The sequence below is a fragment of the Choloepus didactylus genome, chromosome 21 (assembly GCF_015220235.1).
Source record: "Choloepus didactylus isolate mChoDid1 chromosome 21, mChoDid1.pri, whole genome shotgun sequence".
Taxonomy (NCBI): Eukaryota; Metazoa; Chordata; class Mammalia; order Pilosa; family Megalonychidae; genus Choloepus; species Choloepus didactylus.
In genome coordinates, this window is record NC_051327.1 from 17,796,851 (window position 1) to 17,815,782 (window position 18,932).

Below are 18,932 nucleotides of genomic sequence, written 5' to 3' on the forward strand. Positions count from 1 at the left end.
CCTACAACTCCCGGCGGCCCCCGCGGTCCCGCGCCGGCGCCCCGGCCTCCCGGGCCGGGCGATGGCGGCGGCGGCAGCGGCTGCGGCGGTGGCCGAGGGGCCGGAGGTCCTTCGAGAATGCGGCTGCAAGGGCATCCGGACCTGTCTGATCTGCGAGCGACAGCGCGATGGTGACCCCGCCTGGGAGCTCCCCCCGCAGGTAAAGGGCGGGGAGAGGGACCGTGTCCACAAACTCCGGTCTTCGTAGGGGGAAACTGAGGCCCAGATTGGCCATGACACATATCCACAATCAACATTTTTCATACCGGGAAAGTGAGGCCCAAACTGGCCACGCGACGGGCCCGGATCACGCCGTGTCCTGGAGGCTTTTGAGGAGTGGTGCTGGGACGTGGGGTGTGATCCGACCGCAGCTCGCCCCTGGGACCCTGGGGAGCCTGTCAGCAACCTCCAGTTAGCCCCTCCGTGCCTAGTGCTGGCAGCTTCACGGGCATGTGGGAGACGACACGGAAAGAGTAGACGGTGGTGAAAACCAGAGCAGAGGTGCCCAAAAGGCCTTGGGCAGAAATGGGCAAGGAAGAAACTAATTCCAATTAATTAATGAAACAGGACTCAGAGCCTTTGAACTGGGCAGGTAGTGATGCTTCCCGTGAGGGAGAGGAGGCTGGAGAGGTGGGTAGGGCCTGACACACAGAAGGTCCTGTGAGGCCGCTGAGCAGGTCAGACGTATCCTGAAGGCCATGGAGAGCCTCTGGAGGGTTTTAAAGGAATTACCAGGTGATGTGTGTTTTTGAGAAAGATCTTAGGGTGAGCTAAGGGACAGGGTATGACGGCAGGAAGGCTGGAAAGCCAGTGAAGACACTGACAGTGTCCTTGGTAAAAGTGCCAAATGCCTGAACTGTGCCACTGGGCATGGAGACATGGGACACTGTGGATCCCAACCTGGATGACTGTAGGGTGAGGAGAGTAAGATATCCAGGATGACTCTTGTTTTGTTTTTGTTTTTTTTGGTTTAAAACCAAGGGCAGTTATTTTTCTCACATCGTAGTTGAAGGTGAGTTTCCCACTTCAGGGGGTACAGGCAGCTCTGTCTGATAGCAACCAAGTGGATGTGGCTCTGCCTTTATAAACAGGTAGCTTCTAAGGTTGCTCTAGTTGGCCCTTGAGTGAGAAAATAGAAGTCTAGAGGCAGATATCCCCTTAAGAAAGTGCTCAGTTTTTGTGTGTCCAGTGTGGGGGGCCCAGAAGACAGAGGAGATGGTGATCCAAAGCTTGGGAAGTATCTATGCTGGAGTCAGAGTCTGGAGATGAAGCTTTAGCTGGGGGTGAGATTCCTGGGGAGAACAACAGAGAGAAAAATGGAGGGTAGTGGTGGGACCCTGGGGGTGGGAGCAGGAAGAGAAGAGAGGCCACGGAGGGCCAGGGCTGAGTTCTGATGGTCTCTGAAGTCTGACCTGGGTGAGTTCTGGCCAGAACCTTAACGTGTCTGCAGCTCAGCCTCACAAGTAGGGAGCATTATGATCCCTGCCACCTCCTAGGTGAGTAAAATGGATAATCTATGTTTGGTGCAATGGAAGTAAATCTTAGCTGTTTCATTAAGAGAGCCAGAAGAAGAGAGTGTGTCAGAAGCTAAGGGGGAGCTTTAAGAAATAGAAATGAGCAATATGACATGGGTTGAGTTTGATTGCACGGAGGACTGAAAAGAGGCTAATGAATATGACAATTGAGAGAGGGTGGGGACCGCTGGGAGAGTTGCGGGGGTGGGGACAGGAGGTGAGGTATGAGATGGAGATGGAGGCACAGGTGCAAAAACAGGAATCATGAGGTTGGTGAAGGGAAGGGAGGGAAAAAAGGTGGGCAGAAGCTAGGAAGGAGAAAAGGCCAGTGATGGTGTGCTGGTTTGGATGTATTATGTTCCCCCAAACACCATTATCTTTGATGCAGTCTTGTGTGGGCAGGAAACTTTCTGGTGTTGATTGGGTTGGAGATTTTTGATTGGATGTTTCTGTGGAGATGTGATCACTCACTTGTGGATGAGATCTTTCATTGGTTAATTTCCATGGAGGTGAGGCCTCACCCATTCAGCATGGGCCTTGATTTGTTTACTGGAGCACTATATAAGCTCAGACAGAAGGAGTGAGCTTGTTATAGCTAAGAGGGACACTTTGAAGAATGCACAGGAGCTGAGAGAGTAGCTGCAGGTGAGAGGCACATTTTGAAGACGACCGTTGGAAGCTGCCGCTGACATTTTGGAGAATGCCATTTTCAAACGCCATGGGAGCAAGCAGACACCAGCCACGTGCCTTCTGAGCTAACAGAGATTTTCCAGACACCACTGGCTATCCTTCAGTGAAGGTACCCAATTGTTGATGCCTTACCTTGGACACTTTATGGCCTTAAGACTGTAACTGTGTAACCAAATAAACCCCCTTTATAAAAGCCAGTCCATCTCTGGTATTTTGCATTCCGGCAGCATTAGCAAACTAGAATGGATGGTTTCTTGACTGTCTTAGAATGGGGAAGACCTGAGTGTTTCCAGGCTGTGGGAAGAAGAAGAAGAGGAGATGGAAGAAAGGAAGTGAGTTAGGGTTAGGGTAGGGGTTAGGGTTAGGGTTAGCTCAAGGTGTGAGGACTTGAGGGTTCAGTGCTGGGGCTGGGAAGGTATCAGCTTTGAACTGAAGGAGGGGCTTGTTCTTGCACTGAGAGGAAAGGAAAGGAGTGAAGAAGGGGAGAGGGATTTGGGAGAGGGAAGGAAAGGGTGCTGAGGAGCCTGAGTTGAATGCTTTGCTCAGTGGAGAGCATGGGGCGGGGCTGCCAAAACTACCATCCGTGGATTTACAGAATGCCTTATCCACCGTCATGGTATTCCACACAGCATTGCTTCTGACCAAGGAACCCACTTCACAGCAAATGAAGTGAGGGAATTGGCACATGCTCATGGAATTCTCTGGTCTTACCATGTTCCCCATCATCCAGAGGCAGCTGGGTTGATAGAACGGTGGAATGGCGTGTTGAAGACTCAATTATGGCACCAACTAGGTGGCAATACCTTGCAGGGCTGGGGCAGTGTTCTCCAGGAGGCTGTGTATGCTCTGAATCAGCATCCACTCTATGATGCTGTTTCTCCCATAGCCAGGATTCATGGGTCCAGGAATCAAGAGGTGGAAACAGGAGTAGCACCACTCACTATCACTCCTAGTGATCCACTAGGTAAATTTTTGCTTCCTGTCCCTGCAAACTTAAGTTCTGCTGGTCTACAAGTCTTGGTTCCAAAAGGAGGAGTGCTTCCACCAGGAAACACAATAATCCCACTGAACTGGAAGTTGAGACTGCCACCTGGCCACTTTGGGCTTCTTATGCCTCTGAATCAACAGGCAAGGAAGGGGATTACTGTACTGGCTGGGGTGATTGATCCTGACTATCAAGGGGAAATAGCACTGCAACTACACAATGGAAGTAAAGAAGAGTTTTCCTGGAATACAGGAGATCCCCTAGGGCATCTCTTAGTACTACCACACCCTGTGATTCAAGTCAATGGAAAACTGCAACAACCCAATCCAGGCAGGACTACCAATGGCCAAGAAACTTCAGGAATGAAGGTTTGGGTCACCCCTCCAAGCAAAGAACCACGGCCAGCTGAAGTGCTTGCTGAGGGTAAAGGGAACATGGAATGGGTAGTGGAAGAAGGTATTGATAAATATGAACTACAGCCATGTGACCAGTTACAGAAATGAGGACTATGATGGCATGAATATTTCTTCCTTGTTTTGTTATGTTTGTATTTGTAAAGCAAATATCTTTGCTTTCTTCTCTGTCTTGATCCCCTTATCATATGGCATAAGCTGTACTGTTCATTTTGCTGTATTTAAGCTAAAAAAAATCAGTTTTAAGAGTTAATGTCACCCAAGGACTTGCACCCTATTCTGGAGAGATTTAGTGCTTTTCCAGTTGTACGCTACACAGCGGAGTACTGTTAGGCGAAATATGCCTGTTATTGTTCTCTACTTTGAGATAAAATATGGTTTTAGGTGATGTATATAACTGCCAAGTTGACAAGGGGTGGACTATGATGGTTAGGTTCATGTGTCAACTTGGCCAGGTTATGGTACCCAGCTGTCCGGTCAAGCAAGCACTGGCCTAACCATTGCTGTGAGGACGTTTGTGGCTGGTTAATAAACCAGCAGGCTGATTTATTAAATCATCAGTCAATTTGCTGCAGCTGTGACTGATGATTCAATGAAGGGTGTGTCTTCCACAATGAGAGAATGCAGTTGGCTGGATTTAATCCAATCAATCAGTTGAAGACTTTTAAGTGAGACAGATAGAGGACCTTCACTTCTTTGGCTGACCAGCGAAGCATTTCCTGAGATGTTCGTCGAAGTTGCCAGTTTGTTTCCTGAGTAGTTCATCAAACATCTTCATTGGAGTTGCCAGTTTGCTGACTGCCCTAAGGAATTTGGACTCGTGCATACCCACAGTTGCATGAGTCACTTTTATAAATCTTATATTCATAGATATCTCTCATTGATTCTGTTTCCCTAGAGAACCCTAACTAATACAGGGTAAGACTTGTGACTCCCGGGGTGGCGGAGAGTCCTGGCCTTGGGCACGGAGGTCTACCTGCTCTTCAGGCTGGTGGTCTTCCCGGCTGGGGCACGGATGTGGGGCATGATCTTGATCCCCTTGGAGAGTGTTCAGTCCTGCTGGGGAGGGAGGCAAACCCCATATCTGGGTAGAGGACACAGAAAAGCTGCACCATGGCTTGGGTGCGGAGAACAGGAAGGAAGGGCAGTCAGGAAAATCTTGGAAATGGCAGATCCTTAAAATCTGGCCCACCCAGAGATGACAGGCACAATCCAGCCCATGGCAAACTGGGGTAGCATTAGTAAAGACCAAAAGATTGAGAGTCAAGTCTACTCAATGGGAGAAGACTAGTCCCTTCAACAAATGGTGCTGAGAAAACTGGATATCCACATGCAAAAGAATGTATGCCATCATATTTAGAAATTAACTCAAAATGGATCAATGACCTAAATAATAAGCACTAAAACAGGACCTTGTATTAGGCAATGGAGTGTTAGACTTTACACTAAAAGCATGAGCAATAAAAGAAAAAAATAAACTGGACTTCATCTAAATTGAACAGTTCTGTGCATCAAAGAAATCATCAAGAAAATGAAAAAACCTACAGAATGGGAGAAAATATTTGGAAACCACATATCTGATAAGGACTTAATATCCAGAGTATATAAAGAACCCTGTCAGCTCATCAACAGGAAGACAAACAACCCAATTAAAAACTGGGCCAAGGTAGCTAAGCCAACTTGGTAGATGAAATCACTGCCCTCCCCACTATGTGGGATCTGTCACCCAGGGGTGTAAATACCCCTGGCAACGTGGAATATGACTCCTGGGGAGGAATCTGGACGTGGCATTGTGGGATGGAGAACATCTTCTTGACCAAAAGGGGGATGTGAAAGGAAATGAAAATAAGTTTCAGTGGCTGAGAGATTCCAGAAGGAGCTGAGAGGTCACTCTGGTGGGCATTCTTACACACAGTATAGACAACCCTTTTTAGATTCTAATGAATTGGAATAGCTAGCAGTAAATACCTGAAACTATCAAACTACAGCCCAGAACCCTTGAATCTTGAAAACAATTGTATAAAAATGTAGCTTATGAGGAGTGACAATGGGATTGGGAAAGCCATGTGGATCATACTCCCCTTTGTCCAGTGTATGGATGGATGAGTAGAAAAACGGGGGCCAAACAAAACAAAACAAAACAAAATGAAAAAAACTGGGCCAAGGATATGAATAGACATTTCTCCAAAGAAAATATACAAATGGGCAGTAAACACATGAAAAAACACACAATATCATTAGCCATTAGAAAATGTAAATCAAAACCATGATGAGCTACCACCTCACACCCACTAGGTTGGCTATTATTAAAAAACAAAACAAACCAAATTGAAAATAGCAAGTATCGATGAGGATGTGAAGAAATAGGAACCCTCACACATTGTTGGTGGAAATGTACAATGGTGCAGCTGCTGTGGGAAACAGAATGGCGGTTCCTCAGCAAGTGAAACATGGAGTTACCATATGACCCAGCAATCCCCATCATGGGTGTGTACTCAGAAGAGTTGAAAAGAGGGACTCAGACAGATAATTGTGCACCAGTGTTCATTGCAGCATCATTCACAGTAGCCACAAAATGGAAGCAAATGATAGTCTTAGGTATTTCATATAAGAGACATCATATAGTATTTGTCCTTTTGTGTCTGGCTTATTTCACCCAACATGGTGTCTTCAAGGTTCATCCATATGGTAGCACACGTCAGAACTTCACTTCGTTTTACAGCTGAAAAATAATCCATTGGATGGATAGATCACATTCATCTGCTGACGGACTCTTGGGTCGCTTCCACCTTTAGGCCATTGTCTGAGTCCCTGCTTTTAGTTCTTTTAGGTAAATACCTAGGAGTGGAATTGCCAGGTCAAAGTGTAATCTATGTTTAACTTTCTGTGGAACTGCTAGACTTTTCCACAGTGACTGCACCATTTTACATTCCCACCAACAACGTACAAATGTTCCTATGTCTCCGCATCCTTGCCAATATTTATTTTCCTTTTTAAATAATAGCATCCTAATGGGTGTGACATGGTATCTCGTAATTTTAATTTGCATTTCTCTAAAGGCTAATGATGTTGAGCAACTTTTCATCTACTTATTGGCCATTGGAATATCTTTTTTTGTAGAAATGTCTATTCATACCTTTGGCCTATTTTTTAGTTGAGTTATCTTTTTGTTGTTGAACTATAGGAGTTCTTTATATATTCTGGAAATGAACCCCTTACCAGATACGTGGTTTCCAAATATTTTCTCCCATTCTGCAAGTCATTCTTTCACTTTCCTGATAATGTATTTTGAAGCACAAAAGTTTTTTTTTTTTAATTCAGTTTTATTGAAATACATTCACACACAATACAATCATCCATGATATACAATCCACTGTCCACAGTATGATAACATAGCACAAAAGTTTTTAAGTTTGATGAAGTCCACTTTATGTTTTCTTTTGTCATGCATTCTTTTGGTGTAAAATCTAAAGACCCACTGCATTACTCCATTCCTGCCTCTCTTTTTTTTTTTTTTTGGATTTAGTTGCTTTTTTCTAGTGTCTCATTTTTCTTCCTTTCTTTCCTTTTCTCTGTATTTTTAAATCATTTTCTTAGTGTTTCCCTTTATAATTACAATTAGCATCTCAACTAATAACAACCTAGTTTGACTAGTACCAACCTAGTTTCAGTAGTATACAAACTCTACTCTTGTATATCTCCTTTCCTCTCCTGTTATATTGTTACTACCTCAGATTACATCTTTATACATTGTATGCACAGTAACACAGATTTAAAATGTTGTTGTTTTTTTTTACTTATTTGCCTGTTAAGTAATATGGGGGGTGGGAAGCAGTTACAAACCAAAGGTAGAGCAATACAGGATTTTATATTTACCCACATGATTACCTTTATCGGTGTCTTATTTCTTCTTACGGTTTCCTGTTACTGTCTAGTGTCCTTTTATTTCAGCCTAAAGGACTCCCTTTAGCATTTCTTGTAGGACAGGTCTTCTGGTAATGAACCTTTCTGCTTATCTGTAAATGTTTTAATTTCTCTTTCATTTTTGAAAGATAATTTTGCCAGATATAGAATTCTGGGTTGATAGATTTTTGTTTTTGTTTTTGTTTTCTTAAAGGACTTTAAATATGTCATCCCACTGACTTCTGGCCTCCGTGTTTTCTGATGAGAACTCCACTGTTAATCTTTCTGGGGATCCCTTGTATGTAACTAATCACTTCTCTCTTGCTGCTTTCAAAATTCTCCCTTTGCCTTGGGATTTTGCAATTTTGCTATAACGTGTCTTGGATTAAATTTCTTTGAGTCTATCCTGCTTGGAGTTTGTTGAGTTTCCTGGATGTATATATTCCTGTCTTTCATAAGATTTGGGAAGTTTTTAGGCATTATTTCTTCAACTACTTTTTCTGCCCCTTTCTCTCTTGTCCGTCTGGGATTTCAGTGATGCATGTGCTGATAGGTTTGATGGTGTCCCACAGGTCCCTCAGGTTCCATTCATTTTTCTTTGTTTTATTTTCTTTCTGCTTCTCACACTAGATAATTGCAATTGTCTTGTTTTTAAGGTCACTGATCCTTTCTTCTATTTAAATCTGTGGTTGAATCTGACTAATGTGTTATTCATTTCAATTACCATACTTTGCAGCTCCAAAATTCATTTGATTCCTTTTTATAATTTCCATCTCTTTATTTTGTTTAGGCAGTGTTTTCCTAATTTCCTTTACTTCTTTGTTTATGGATTCCTTTAGCTAATTGAATGTAACTTCAGGCAGTTGATTTAAAGTCTGACTAATAGTTCAGTGTATGAGCTTCCTCAGGGATGGTTTCTGGCAAATTCTTTCATCCCTGTGAGTCAGCCATACTTTCCTGTTTCTTTCTGTGTTTTGTAGTTTGTTGTTTGAGCATTGGATATTCTGAGTATTATGGTGTTATAACTCTGGAAATCTAGTTCTTCCTTCCTCTGGATAGCCCGGGGCTTTTGGTTGTGGTTATTGTTGTTGAAGGCTCGAGCTGTCAGTTTGTGACTTTTCCAAATGAATTTTGCTCCCAGTGGGGGAATAGAAAGAGAAAAGAGGAAGACAGGAGGCATTGCCTCTCTCAGATGGTTCTGCCACTTTTGCCTGGGGTGGAGTTTGGAACAGTGGCTGCCCTAAGAGCTGTCCCGCCGCTGATCTGGAGTAGCTGATCGAGAGCAGTGATCAGCTGTCTGACCATATACACGCATACACGCACGCGCGTTCACGCACACACACTGGATTTTGGAGGACGAGGTCCTATACCCGGAGCCTGGGCTGCCGCCCCCACTGCTGCCTGCCACATGGCTGAGGGAGGGGGGTGGGAGCTGCTGCAAGAGGGCGAAATTCCCCATATCTGCCACCCCTCCCAGCCCTTCCCCGGATGCTGCACCGTGTTCCACTAGACTCTGGAGTTTCAAAATGGTTGATTCGGATAGTTCCTAGCAGTTCAATAGTTGTTTTGAAGGGACTGATTCCTGGAGCTTCTGGCTCCACCATCGTGCCACAGTCCTCTCTCTGTTCTCGTCTGAAGGGAAATCCCAGCTGCACACCCTCATGGCTGCCTCAGAGCGGCTGGACCCTCCAGTCTCCCCACCTCGGTGGCAGAGGGCCGCCCTCTGGCCTCCCAGCCTGCCTTGCTCGCCCTCTGGGCAGCCCAGCATCTCAGACTTCAGTTTGGCATGTTTCTGGAATCCCTGGTGTGGACTGGATGCTTTCACCTGCATCTTCTCCTTCCACCCCGTGTGGCTGGTGGGCACAGGCAGTCACGGGAGCTGGTGGACTCCCAGGCTGCCCCGGCTGTGCATCTTCGGGCACAGGCAGAGTTAACTCTGCTGAGCCTCCCTCACCTCGTCGGTGAAAGGCAGGAGACAGCCTTGGTATGGAGGAGGCTTGCTCTTCCCTCCTGCGGGGGAATAAAGAGGGAAAGGGGTCCAAGTTCAATGCTGGGCAATTCGAGAGGGCTGAAGGCCTTTCCCAGGGGACAGCCCTGGCAGGGGTTCCACCTCCAAGCCCAGGACGCCCACCTGTAGACCCCAACTGCCTTCCGGAGTGGCTTCCAGAACGTGGCAAGGGCAGGAGAGCTGGTTCGCGCTGCAGCTCTTGATCTGATGCCCAAGAGGGCGAGGGCTGGAGGGCAGAGGTGGGGGGCCACATCTCTTGTTTAGTTGAGGTTAGACTTTGCCAGAAAGGAGGAATGAATCATCAGAGACCCCTGCAGAGGCACCTGGCCCTTGTGGGGGAGGAGCTGCTCCCAGGGCACACCTGCAGGAAGGTCCATGGCTCCAGGACCCTGTCTTTCTCTTGCAGAAAGCGCACCGCTTCATCTACTGCCCCAGCATGGGCTGGGCCGTGGGCGCCAAGGAGTCTGACTTTGAAGAGTGGGCCTTCCCCTTCCCAGGCGTGACGCTCATAGAGGACTTCGTGAGCCGGGAGGAGGAGGCCGAGATGGTGCGGCTGATGGACCGGGACCCCTGGAAGCTCTCCCAGTCTGGCCGGAGGAAGCAGGTGCGCTGGTCAGAAGGTGGGATGGAGGCCGGGATGCTCTGAGGACTCTTGCTCACCTTTCCTCTGCTCCCCTGCCCAGGCCTGTGAGGCCCTCCCCTGCAGCCCCACCTCCCAGAGCTGCCCCTGACCTCGGGCCGTGGGCTGGCCAGGGCGAGGGTGTGCCGGGTGGGCCAGGTGCTTGCCCCGGCTGCGCAGCTTCCCACCAAGACTTGGGCTGGGCCCACAGGCCGACGAGGCTGCTTTGCTTTTCCTGCCCCTCTCCTCAGCCCTCTGGTGGTGATGACAGTCACCACTTGAAGGGGAACCCCAGCAGAATACTCCCACAGTTGCCAAACACATTTGCCGATGCAGCCCCCCTTCATATGCAGCTGCCTCGCCGTGTGTCACACGTATTCTTGCATGCGCTCCTGCTAAGGCTCTGGCCTCGAAGCCCCAGGCCCCTCTGCAGGGGTCATGTCCGCCTCTCCTGCCTCAGTTCTGCTCTTTCTAGCTCACTCCTTCTGTACCTCACAGCCCTTCAATCCCCCCAGGCCCTGTGCCCCATCTCTCTTAGTTTGTCAGGACTCTTATGACAAATGCCACCATGGGGTGGCTTAAACAAGAGTTTCAGAGGCTCAGAGTCCAACATCAAGGTGTCAGCAGGGTGGGCTTTCTCCCAGGGTCTGTAGCATCCTGGTGAGCCTCCTCACATGGCCTCTCTCTCTCCTTGTGTGTCCTCCTCTGACTTCTGGCATCGCTGACTTGCTGTGCCTGAATGTCCTCCATTCGTGCAGACTAAAGCCCACCTGATTCGATTGGCCTCATCTAAGCCCTTATCTAAAAGGTCCTATTCACCAGCAAGCCCCTACCTGTGCTAACAGTATCTGAGTCCTTTTTACGATTGGGTTCACACCCACAGGTACGTGGGTTAAGCCGCAAGTGTGTGTTTGTGGGGGACAATCCCCTACGCCATCCGTCCTCCACCTCTTTCACTTTCCCTCCTCACCCCTCCTGTCTTCTCTCCTTCCCTGACCTAAACACCATCACCAGCCATTACAGTCCCTTCTTCATGGACTCCCTCACCTTTGGCCCCTTCAGTTCATCGAACTGCTTTTGCTGAACCATGACCTTGGTGAAATCCGCCTCTCCCCTGACTCCAGGTCTGCACCTGCACAGGGCCGTGGCCCGAGGAGCTGCTCACAGCCGGCAATGGATCTCCCCTCAATTCGGGGTCTGTACATTGAGCTGGGACCTTCCTGCTCGTGGCAGCAGCTGGATTTCCCAGGCCATACCCTGGGCCCCCCTCTTTTCTCCCCTCCACACTCCTCACTCCCTGCTGACGACCCTGCTTCATGGAGGAGAGAGAAGCTCGTCTCCACACCCGCCTGCCTGCTACATGCCACTACCTCCGTCCTGTTTCTAGGGCTTTTCTCCAAGGCTGTCCCCTCTGCACCTGTGATCCTGACCCTGTCCCCTCTCTCCTACTCAGAAGACGATGTTCCAGCATTTCTCCCCTCTGTCTCCTGCAAGATCAGGCTTGCCTACCACTGGATCTTGATTGTCAGTGAACCAGAAGGCTCCATCTCTCTCCTCTTTGCAGCAAAATTCTTTGCAAGTGTTGTCTAGTCTCCCGATCTTCCTTTCCTCCAGTTCCCTCATAACCCCCTCAAAAACTGCTTCTGCCACTGACCTCCCCGACTCTGACCCAGCAGCCAGCACTCAGGCTTGGCCCTGCGGGCTGTGTGGGAATGTCTGGTGCAGTGGATCACGCCTTCCTCTTTGAGACACTTTCCTCACTCAGCTTCCACAACTCGCCAGTCCCTGGGCTCCTCTCCCACCTCACTGACCAGCCCCTTGCAGGCCGCGTCCTCCTCCTTGGTCTGCTGCTTCTCCTGCCTGGACTCACTCCCTCAGGGGCCTCAGCCTTGCCCTGAACCCCATCCTCTTGTTTAGGCCCCTCAGGGCCCAGTCCAGGTGCCTCACGTGATGAGACCCCAATCTGAGCTTCAGATCGGCCCCTCACCTGCAGCGGTCTCATCCCGGCAGATTCCATCTTCCATCTGCTTGGGCCAGAGACCTTGGAATCTTTCCATATTTCTCAGGAAATCAGTAATTCCTGTCCGCTCTTCCTTCAAGACACATCCCAAATCCAAGCACATCTCACCCCTGCCACTGCCTTGGTCTAAGCCCCTCCAGGTTCCCTCCCTGGGACTCCTATAGGCACTTGCTACTTCAGCCCTTGCTTAAGTTAATTTTCAATATAGCAGGGAAATGATGCCGTTAAAACCTAAGTCTGGGCTTGTCACTTCTCTGTTAAAAACTCTCCAGTGAAACGCCAGCGTCCTTACACAGACCTAGAAGGCCCTGCGGGACGTGGCCAGCCCAGCACCAGCCCAGATCACTCCACTCCTGCGCGCTGCCTTGCCACCCCCCACTGTTCCTTCAACACCCCAGCTCCCGTCTTCCCGCCTGCAGGGCTTCCTCTGCACATCTGCGTGGCCCGTTCCTTCCCCGTCTTAGCTTCCCAGGGCTGCTGTGACAAAGTATCACAAGCTGGGAGGCCCAAAACCACAGTTCTGGCGGCTGGACTTCCAAAATCCAGGGGTGGCAGGGCTGCTCCTACTGAAGTGCGGAGGGAGGACTCTGTCCCAGGCCTCTCGCCTGGCTTCTGCCGGTGGCTTGCTGGCAGATGGCGTTCTCTGCCTCAGTTGTCACACGGCCTTCTCCCCTCTGTCTGTGTGTCCGTGTGCACATTTCCGCTGCTTATAAGGACACTGGGCCTGTTGGATTAAGGGCTCGGCCTACTCCCATGCAACCTCATTTTAACTGGCCTCATTCCACCTGTGATGACCCTATTTCCAAATAAGGTCCCACTCTGCTGGCCTGGGGAGTGGGACTTCAACTTGTCCTTCTGGGGGACACAGTTCAATCCTTAACACCCCCCTTTCAGGGAGCACCTTCTCAGCGAGGCCTTCCTTATCTAGAGTTGCAGTGTCTACCTCAGGGACACCTCTCCTTTGCACGCAGCCTCTTGGCTCATCCCTTACTTCATCCCCGCTGACCCCCACCTCCCCGCACCGCCTGCTGAGGCTTCCTGCCTACAGGGACCTCCTGGGCAGGCAAAACCGGGGAGGACGAAGACGCTGACCCCAGACAGAGCCCCCCTTGGCTCAAGGGGGCCACTGGGGAGGCAGGAATCTGGGTGGGTGCTCCTTTTTTCTCATCCTGAAGCCACACCTCTGAGGGGCATTCTTTGAGGCACCTCCCTGATGGGTTTTATGGTATAATTCACATATCCTAAAATTTGCCCTTATAAAGTATACAGTTCAGTGGTTTTTAGTAAATTCATAATACTGTGCAACCATCAGCATTCTCTAATTCCAGAATATTTTCCTCACCCCCTAAGGAAACCCAGACCTCTTAGCAGTCACGCTCCATTCTTCCCCAGCCCTAGATAACCACTAAGCTACTTTCTGTCGCTGTAGATTTGCCTATTCTGGGCATTTCAGTTAAACAGATCATACAATATGTGACCTTTTGTGACTGGTTTCTTTGACTTACCGCAAGGTTTACAAGGTTCATCCATGTTGTAGCATGTATCAGAACTTCTTTTTTTTTTTTTTTTTAATGGCTGAAGAATATTCCCTTGACGTATACGCCACATTTTGTTTATCCATCATCTGTTGGTGGACACTTGGGTGGCTTCCACCTTTGGGCTGTTGTGAGTAATACTGCGATGAGCACTGGTGAGCAAATGTGTCTCTGAGCCTCTGCTTTCATTTCAGTTGGGTGTACACCTAGAGGTGGGATTGCCAGGTCGGATGGTAATTCTAGTTTCCTTTTCTGAGGAACCACCACACTGCTTTCCATAGCAGCTGCACCATTTACATTTCTCCCAGCAGTGTATGAGGGCTCCTGTTTCTCCTCAACACTTGTTCTGTTTTGTTTTTCATTTTTAAAAATAATAATAGCCACCCTCTTGGTATCTCATTGTGTTTTTGATTTGCATTTCCCTAATGACTAATGATGTCGAGCATCTTTTGATGTACTTGTTGACAATTTGTATCTTTTCTTTGGTGAAATGTCTATTTGTCCTTTGCTCATTGTCTTTTTGTTGTCGAGTTGCAGGAGTTGTTTATAGTCGGGATATTAAACTCTTATCAGCCATATGGCTTCTAAATATTTTCTCCTATTCTGTAGGTTGCTCTTTCACTTTCTTGATAATGTCCTTTGGTGCATGAAATTTTTAATTTTGATGGAGTCCAGTTTATATTTTCTTTTATTGCTCATGCTTTTGGGGTAAAATCTAAGAATCCATCGCCCAATATGAGAACCTGAAGATATTGCCCTATGTTTTCTTCTAAGAGTTTTATAGCTTTAGCTCTTATATTTAAGTTATTGATCCATTTGGAATTAAGTTTTGTCTATGGTGAGGGATAGGGCTCCACAGTCATTCTTTTGCAGGTGGATTTCCAGCTGTCCCATTTGTTGTCCAGTTGAACCATTTGTTGAAGAGACTGTTGTTTCCCCATTGAATGGACTTGACATCTTTGTCAAAAATCAACTGGCCAGTTCCAGAACACCACAGTCTTTAGGGGAGAAGGCATCACCTTGGTGATGCCTCGATTTTGGACTTCTCCTAGTCCAAATTTTAAACCAACCCATTGCATGGTATCTGGACCAACACATTCCTATTTTAAGCCAACCCATTGCATGGTATTTGTTTTAGCAGCTAGGAAGCTAAAACACTGGCATATGGAAACACAACTGATTTTTGCTTGTTGATCTTGTACCCTGCAACTTTGCTGAATTTATTAATTTGAGTATTTTCTTGTAAATATTTTTGGATTTTCCCTATATAGGATCATGTCATTTGTGAATAGGTACAGTTTTTCATTTTCTTCTTCCTTTCCAATTCAGATGCCTTGTATTTCTCTTTCTTGCCTAATTGCTTTGGCTAGCACTTGTAGTACAATGTTGAGTAGAAGTGGTGACAGTGAGCACCCTTGTCTTGTTCCTAATCTCAGCATGTAAGCTTTCAGTCTTTACCATTAAATATGATGTTTGCTGTAGATTTTTCTTAAGTGCCTTTTATCATGTTGAGAAAGTTTCCTTTTATTTCCAGTTTTCTGAGTGTTTTTATCATGGAAAGATGTTGGATTTTATCTGCAACAATTGGGATGACCATGTGTTTTGTCCCTTCATTCTATTAATGTGGTGTATTATGTTTATTTTCTTATATTGAACCACCCTCCTGTTCCTGGAATAAATCCCTCTCGGTCATGGCGTATAATCCTTTTAATAAATGGCTGGTTTTAGTTGGCCAGGATTTTGTTGAGGTTTTATGAGTATATATGCATCCAGGATATCGCTCTGGAATTTTCTTTTCTTGTGCTGTCTTTATCTGGCCTTGGTGTTAGGGTGGTGCTGGCCTCCTGGAATGAGTTACGAGTGTTATCTCCTCGTCTGCTTTTTGGAAGAGTTGAGAAGGACTGGCATTAATTCTTCCTCAAGGGCTTGGTAGAATTCAGCTGCGAAGCCTTCCCTAATGTTCTGGAACCTCAGGTGACCCCCTTGTTGACCAGCTTGGCAGTGCCCCCTGGGATGGCCATCCCTCCCTCCCTGTTCTCTCTTCCCGGATCCCCACTCCTTGGGATCATGTCCTGGAATAAACTACCTGCCTGCAGGCTGTTTGTTCCGGTTTGCTAATGCTGCCTTTATGCAAAATACCAGAAATGGATTGGCTTTTATAAAGGGGATGTATTTGGTTACAAATTCACAGTCTGAAGGCCATGAAAATGTCCAAATTAAGACATCAACAAGAGTATACTTTCCCTGAAGGTAGGCCAATGGCATCCAGAAAACCTCTGTTAGCTGGGAAGGCACATGACTGGCATCTGCTGATCCCCAGTTGTGTTCCAGCTCCTATCTCAGCTCCTGTGCATTCTTCAAAATGTTGCTCTCGATGTGTTTTGTCCTCTTAGCTTCTCCAGAGCAAACACTGGGCTAGCATCTCCAAAGTGTCAGCAAAAGTCTGCTTTTAGCAGCCGTCTCCAAAATGTCTCTCTTGACAGGACTCCAGTGATTAAATCAAGACCCACCCTTAATGGGCGGGGTCTATATCTCCCTGGAAATTAGTCAATCACACGTTTCACTTACAGTTGATTGAGTCACATCTCCATGGAAACAATCAAAGGATTCCAACCTAATCAACACTAATATGTCTGCCCCCACAAGATTGCATTAAAGAACATGGTGTTTTGGGGGACATAATACATCCAAACCAGCACACTGTTTTTCTCTGGCTCTGCTTTCTGGGGTGTCTAGGCTAAGACATCACCCCTCACATTTCAGATGCCCCTTCCCACTTTTTTCCCTTAGCGTCTACCACCATCTGACGTTGGCTGTATTATTTCTATCCTGTTGGCTGCCTGCCATCCCCTGTTGGAACGTCAGATCCATGAAGTCAGGGAGTTTTTAATTCCTCAGACCCAGTCGGTGGCAAAAATTTCTGTAAACTCAGACACCTCTCCACCTCCTTTTTGTTCTCATCCTTTAGGACTACGGCCCCAAGGTCAACTTTCGGAAACAGAAGCTCAAGGTCGCCGACTTCACCGGGCTGCCCAGCTTCAGCCGGGAGGTGGTGCGGCGGATGGGCCTCTACCCTGGCCTGGAGGACTTCCGGCCCGTGGAGCAGTGTAACCTGGACTACCGCCCCGAGTGGGGCTCTGCCATAGACCCCCACCTGGACGACGCCTGGCTCTGGGGGGAGCGGCTGGTGACCCTCAGCCTCCTGTCCTCGACCGTGCTGTCCATGTCCCGGGAGGCGTCCGGCTGCCTGCTGCTCTGCTCTGCCCCCTCCGGGTCGGCGGAGGCCCTGGTGGGGGGCGTGACAGCCTTCAGCAGGTCCGTGCTGTGCCGGGAGGTGGAGGTGGCCGTCCCCGTGCCCCGCCGCTCCCTGCTCGTGCTCACCGGGGCCGCGCGGCACCAGTGGCAGCATGCCATCCACCGCAGGGACGTCACGGCCCGCCGCGTCGGCGCCACCTTCCGGGAGCTGTCGGCCGAGTTCTCCTCCAGGGGGAGGCAGCAGGAACTGGGGCAGCAGCTCCTGCAGATTGCCCTGTCCTTTCAAGGAAGACCCCTGTGAGCGGCCTCCCTGGGCTCAACCATTCACCAAGATCGAAGAGGGGAGCCCCGCGCAAGGGCCTCTCCCCAGGGTGCAGGTGCTGCGAGGAAGCCCCAAGCAGCGAGAGCCCTGCCAGAGCCGGTTGGGATGGGAGTGGGGGGCACCTCAGGGCCACCCCCTGTGACCCACACTGTGGCCACGTCTTGCTTGGCTTATTTAGTTTGTCAGTTTGGGCAGAGTGGAATAACTTGAGCTTAAAAGTTATTTTCATACCACTTAAAACCATTTTCTCCATCGTCCATCTCTCTTAGCAAGGTCCCCCATATTCCATCCCTCGGTCCCCTTCATTTGGGGAGCGTGTTGGATTGGAGAATGGAATTGGTAGAAGACTTGAAGGTGTTGTTTCAGGCTTCGGAGCCTTGGTGGAAGCTTCTGAATCGGGCTCAGCCTGTGTCACTGCCTGACCCCACGGGGTGGGGATGTGACGAGGGCAGGACAGACTCTCTTGAAAGCCTGATCCACCACCCCGACCCGCAAATGCTATGAAAAAGTAGAAGGAAAAAAAAAAAAAAAGGCTCCTCACCTCCCAGGACCACAGCAAGGTTGTTTTCACTTTCTCGGTGTGCCAGGCGGGGTGCTCACCTGGACAGGGCGCGGCCCAGTGTACCTGTGTGGCCAACCCTCTCCTGCTGCTTACAAAAAGCAGCTGGGGCTTCAGACAAAATATACTCGACTCACTGCTTGCTGAGAGCTGGCCCCAGGGAGCCTGGCTGCGTCCAGTCTGGTCCACTTCGGGTTCATGGTGGCTACTGGTCTCCATGGACACACCCAGAGCTGCCTGAGAGCTGTCGGGTGGGGAGGAGCTTTTGGCCGCCACGCACTGTCCACTAACAGCATCCCAGCTGCCGGGCCACGGGTGAAGCTCCCAGTGGAGAGGCCATCGGGTTCCACGTGGGCGAGCGAGCCCAGGTGCCATGTGCGGGGTGGGGGGAGTGGGCTCCCAGACTGCCCCAACTGCTCCCTGGGTCGGTTCACTTGGAGCATGACGGTGGGGATGGTGTTGGATTTCCAAGTGTTGTGATCCCCACGCAGGTCACTCCCACCGCTGGCTCCCCGTCTTTGGGCCACTGGCATTCAAGGGCAAGTCCAGCTGGAGCTCCAGCTGGTCTCCGCTGCCCAGAGGCAGAGTGGTCTGCTCCGGGGGGCCTGTGGGGAGTCTGCCCGACAGGTGGAGGCTGCACAATCCGCTCCCAACAAGGAGCTCCATGGGACGTGCACAATTTGGGAAACACTACACACCGAGGCCTCTCTGGGAGGAAAGCTTGGGGGAGCTATTTTGTGATGAAGCCTGTTTTACCTGGTATAACCCTATGCTTGCCGACCATTTGGCAGCTGGTCTTTCCTGCTGCCCACTGTAGGAAATTTTCCTTTACACGATGTTCAGGTTAGTGACCCCAAGAGTTGAGTTTGTCCCCAAAGCTAGTCCCTGAAGATGGTCAGGCTGTATGTACCCACACCCACGCCCCACCCAAGCAGAGAATGTTCATGTAACCAGCAGGGCTGGGGACCGGGGGTCGCCGGGCTGGGATGCGCCAGCCACTTCTCGGCTCCTGGGTACCACTGCCTGGGACTTTGCTGAAGGGCTGGTCCCCAGCAGTCACAGCCAAGGGT

General features: G+C 49.1%; 1 protein-coding gene across 1 annotated transcript; it reads left to right on the forward strand.

The window, feature by feature from the left end:
* The first annotated feature begins 24 nt into the window (after nt 1–24).
* ALKBH4 (alkB homolog 4, lysine demethylase) lies at nt 25–17,826 on the forward strand. Its single transcript, XM_037813732.1, has 3 exons — nt 25–199; nt 9,959–10,156; nt 16,695–17,826. Exons 1-3 carry the CDS (start codon nt 62–64, stop codon nt 17,280–17,282), a joined length of 924 nt encoding a protein of 307 aa, XP_037669660.1. The 5' UTR covers nt 25–61; the 3' UTR covers nt 17,283–17,826.
* Nucleotides 17,827–18,932: the final 1,106 nt, after the last annotated feature.

What these genes read in the sequence shown, in the direction of transcription:
- ALKBH4 (XM_037813732.1), top strand. Translation starts at nt 62, where the DNA reads ATGGCGGCGGCGGCAGCGGCTGCGGCGGTGGCCGAGGGGCCGGAGGTC. An exon ending in CCTGGGAGCTCCCCCCGCAG is followed by an intron (nt 200 to 9,958) that starts GTAAAGGGCGGG and finishes TTTCTCTTGCAG; the next exon opens with AAAGCGCACCGCTTCATCTA. An exon ending in AGTCTGGCCGGAGGAAGCAG is followed by an intron (nt 10,157 to 16,694) that starts GTGCGCTGGTCA and finishes CTCATCCTTTAG; the next exon opens with GACTACGGCCCCAAGGTCAA.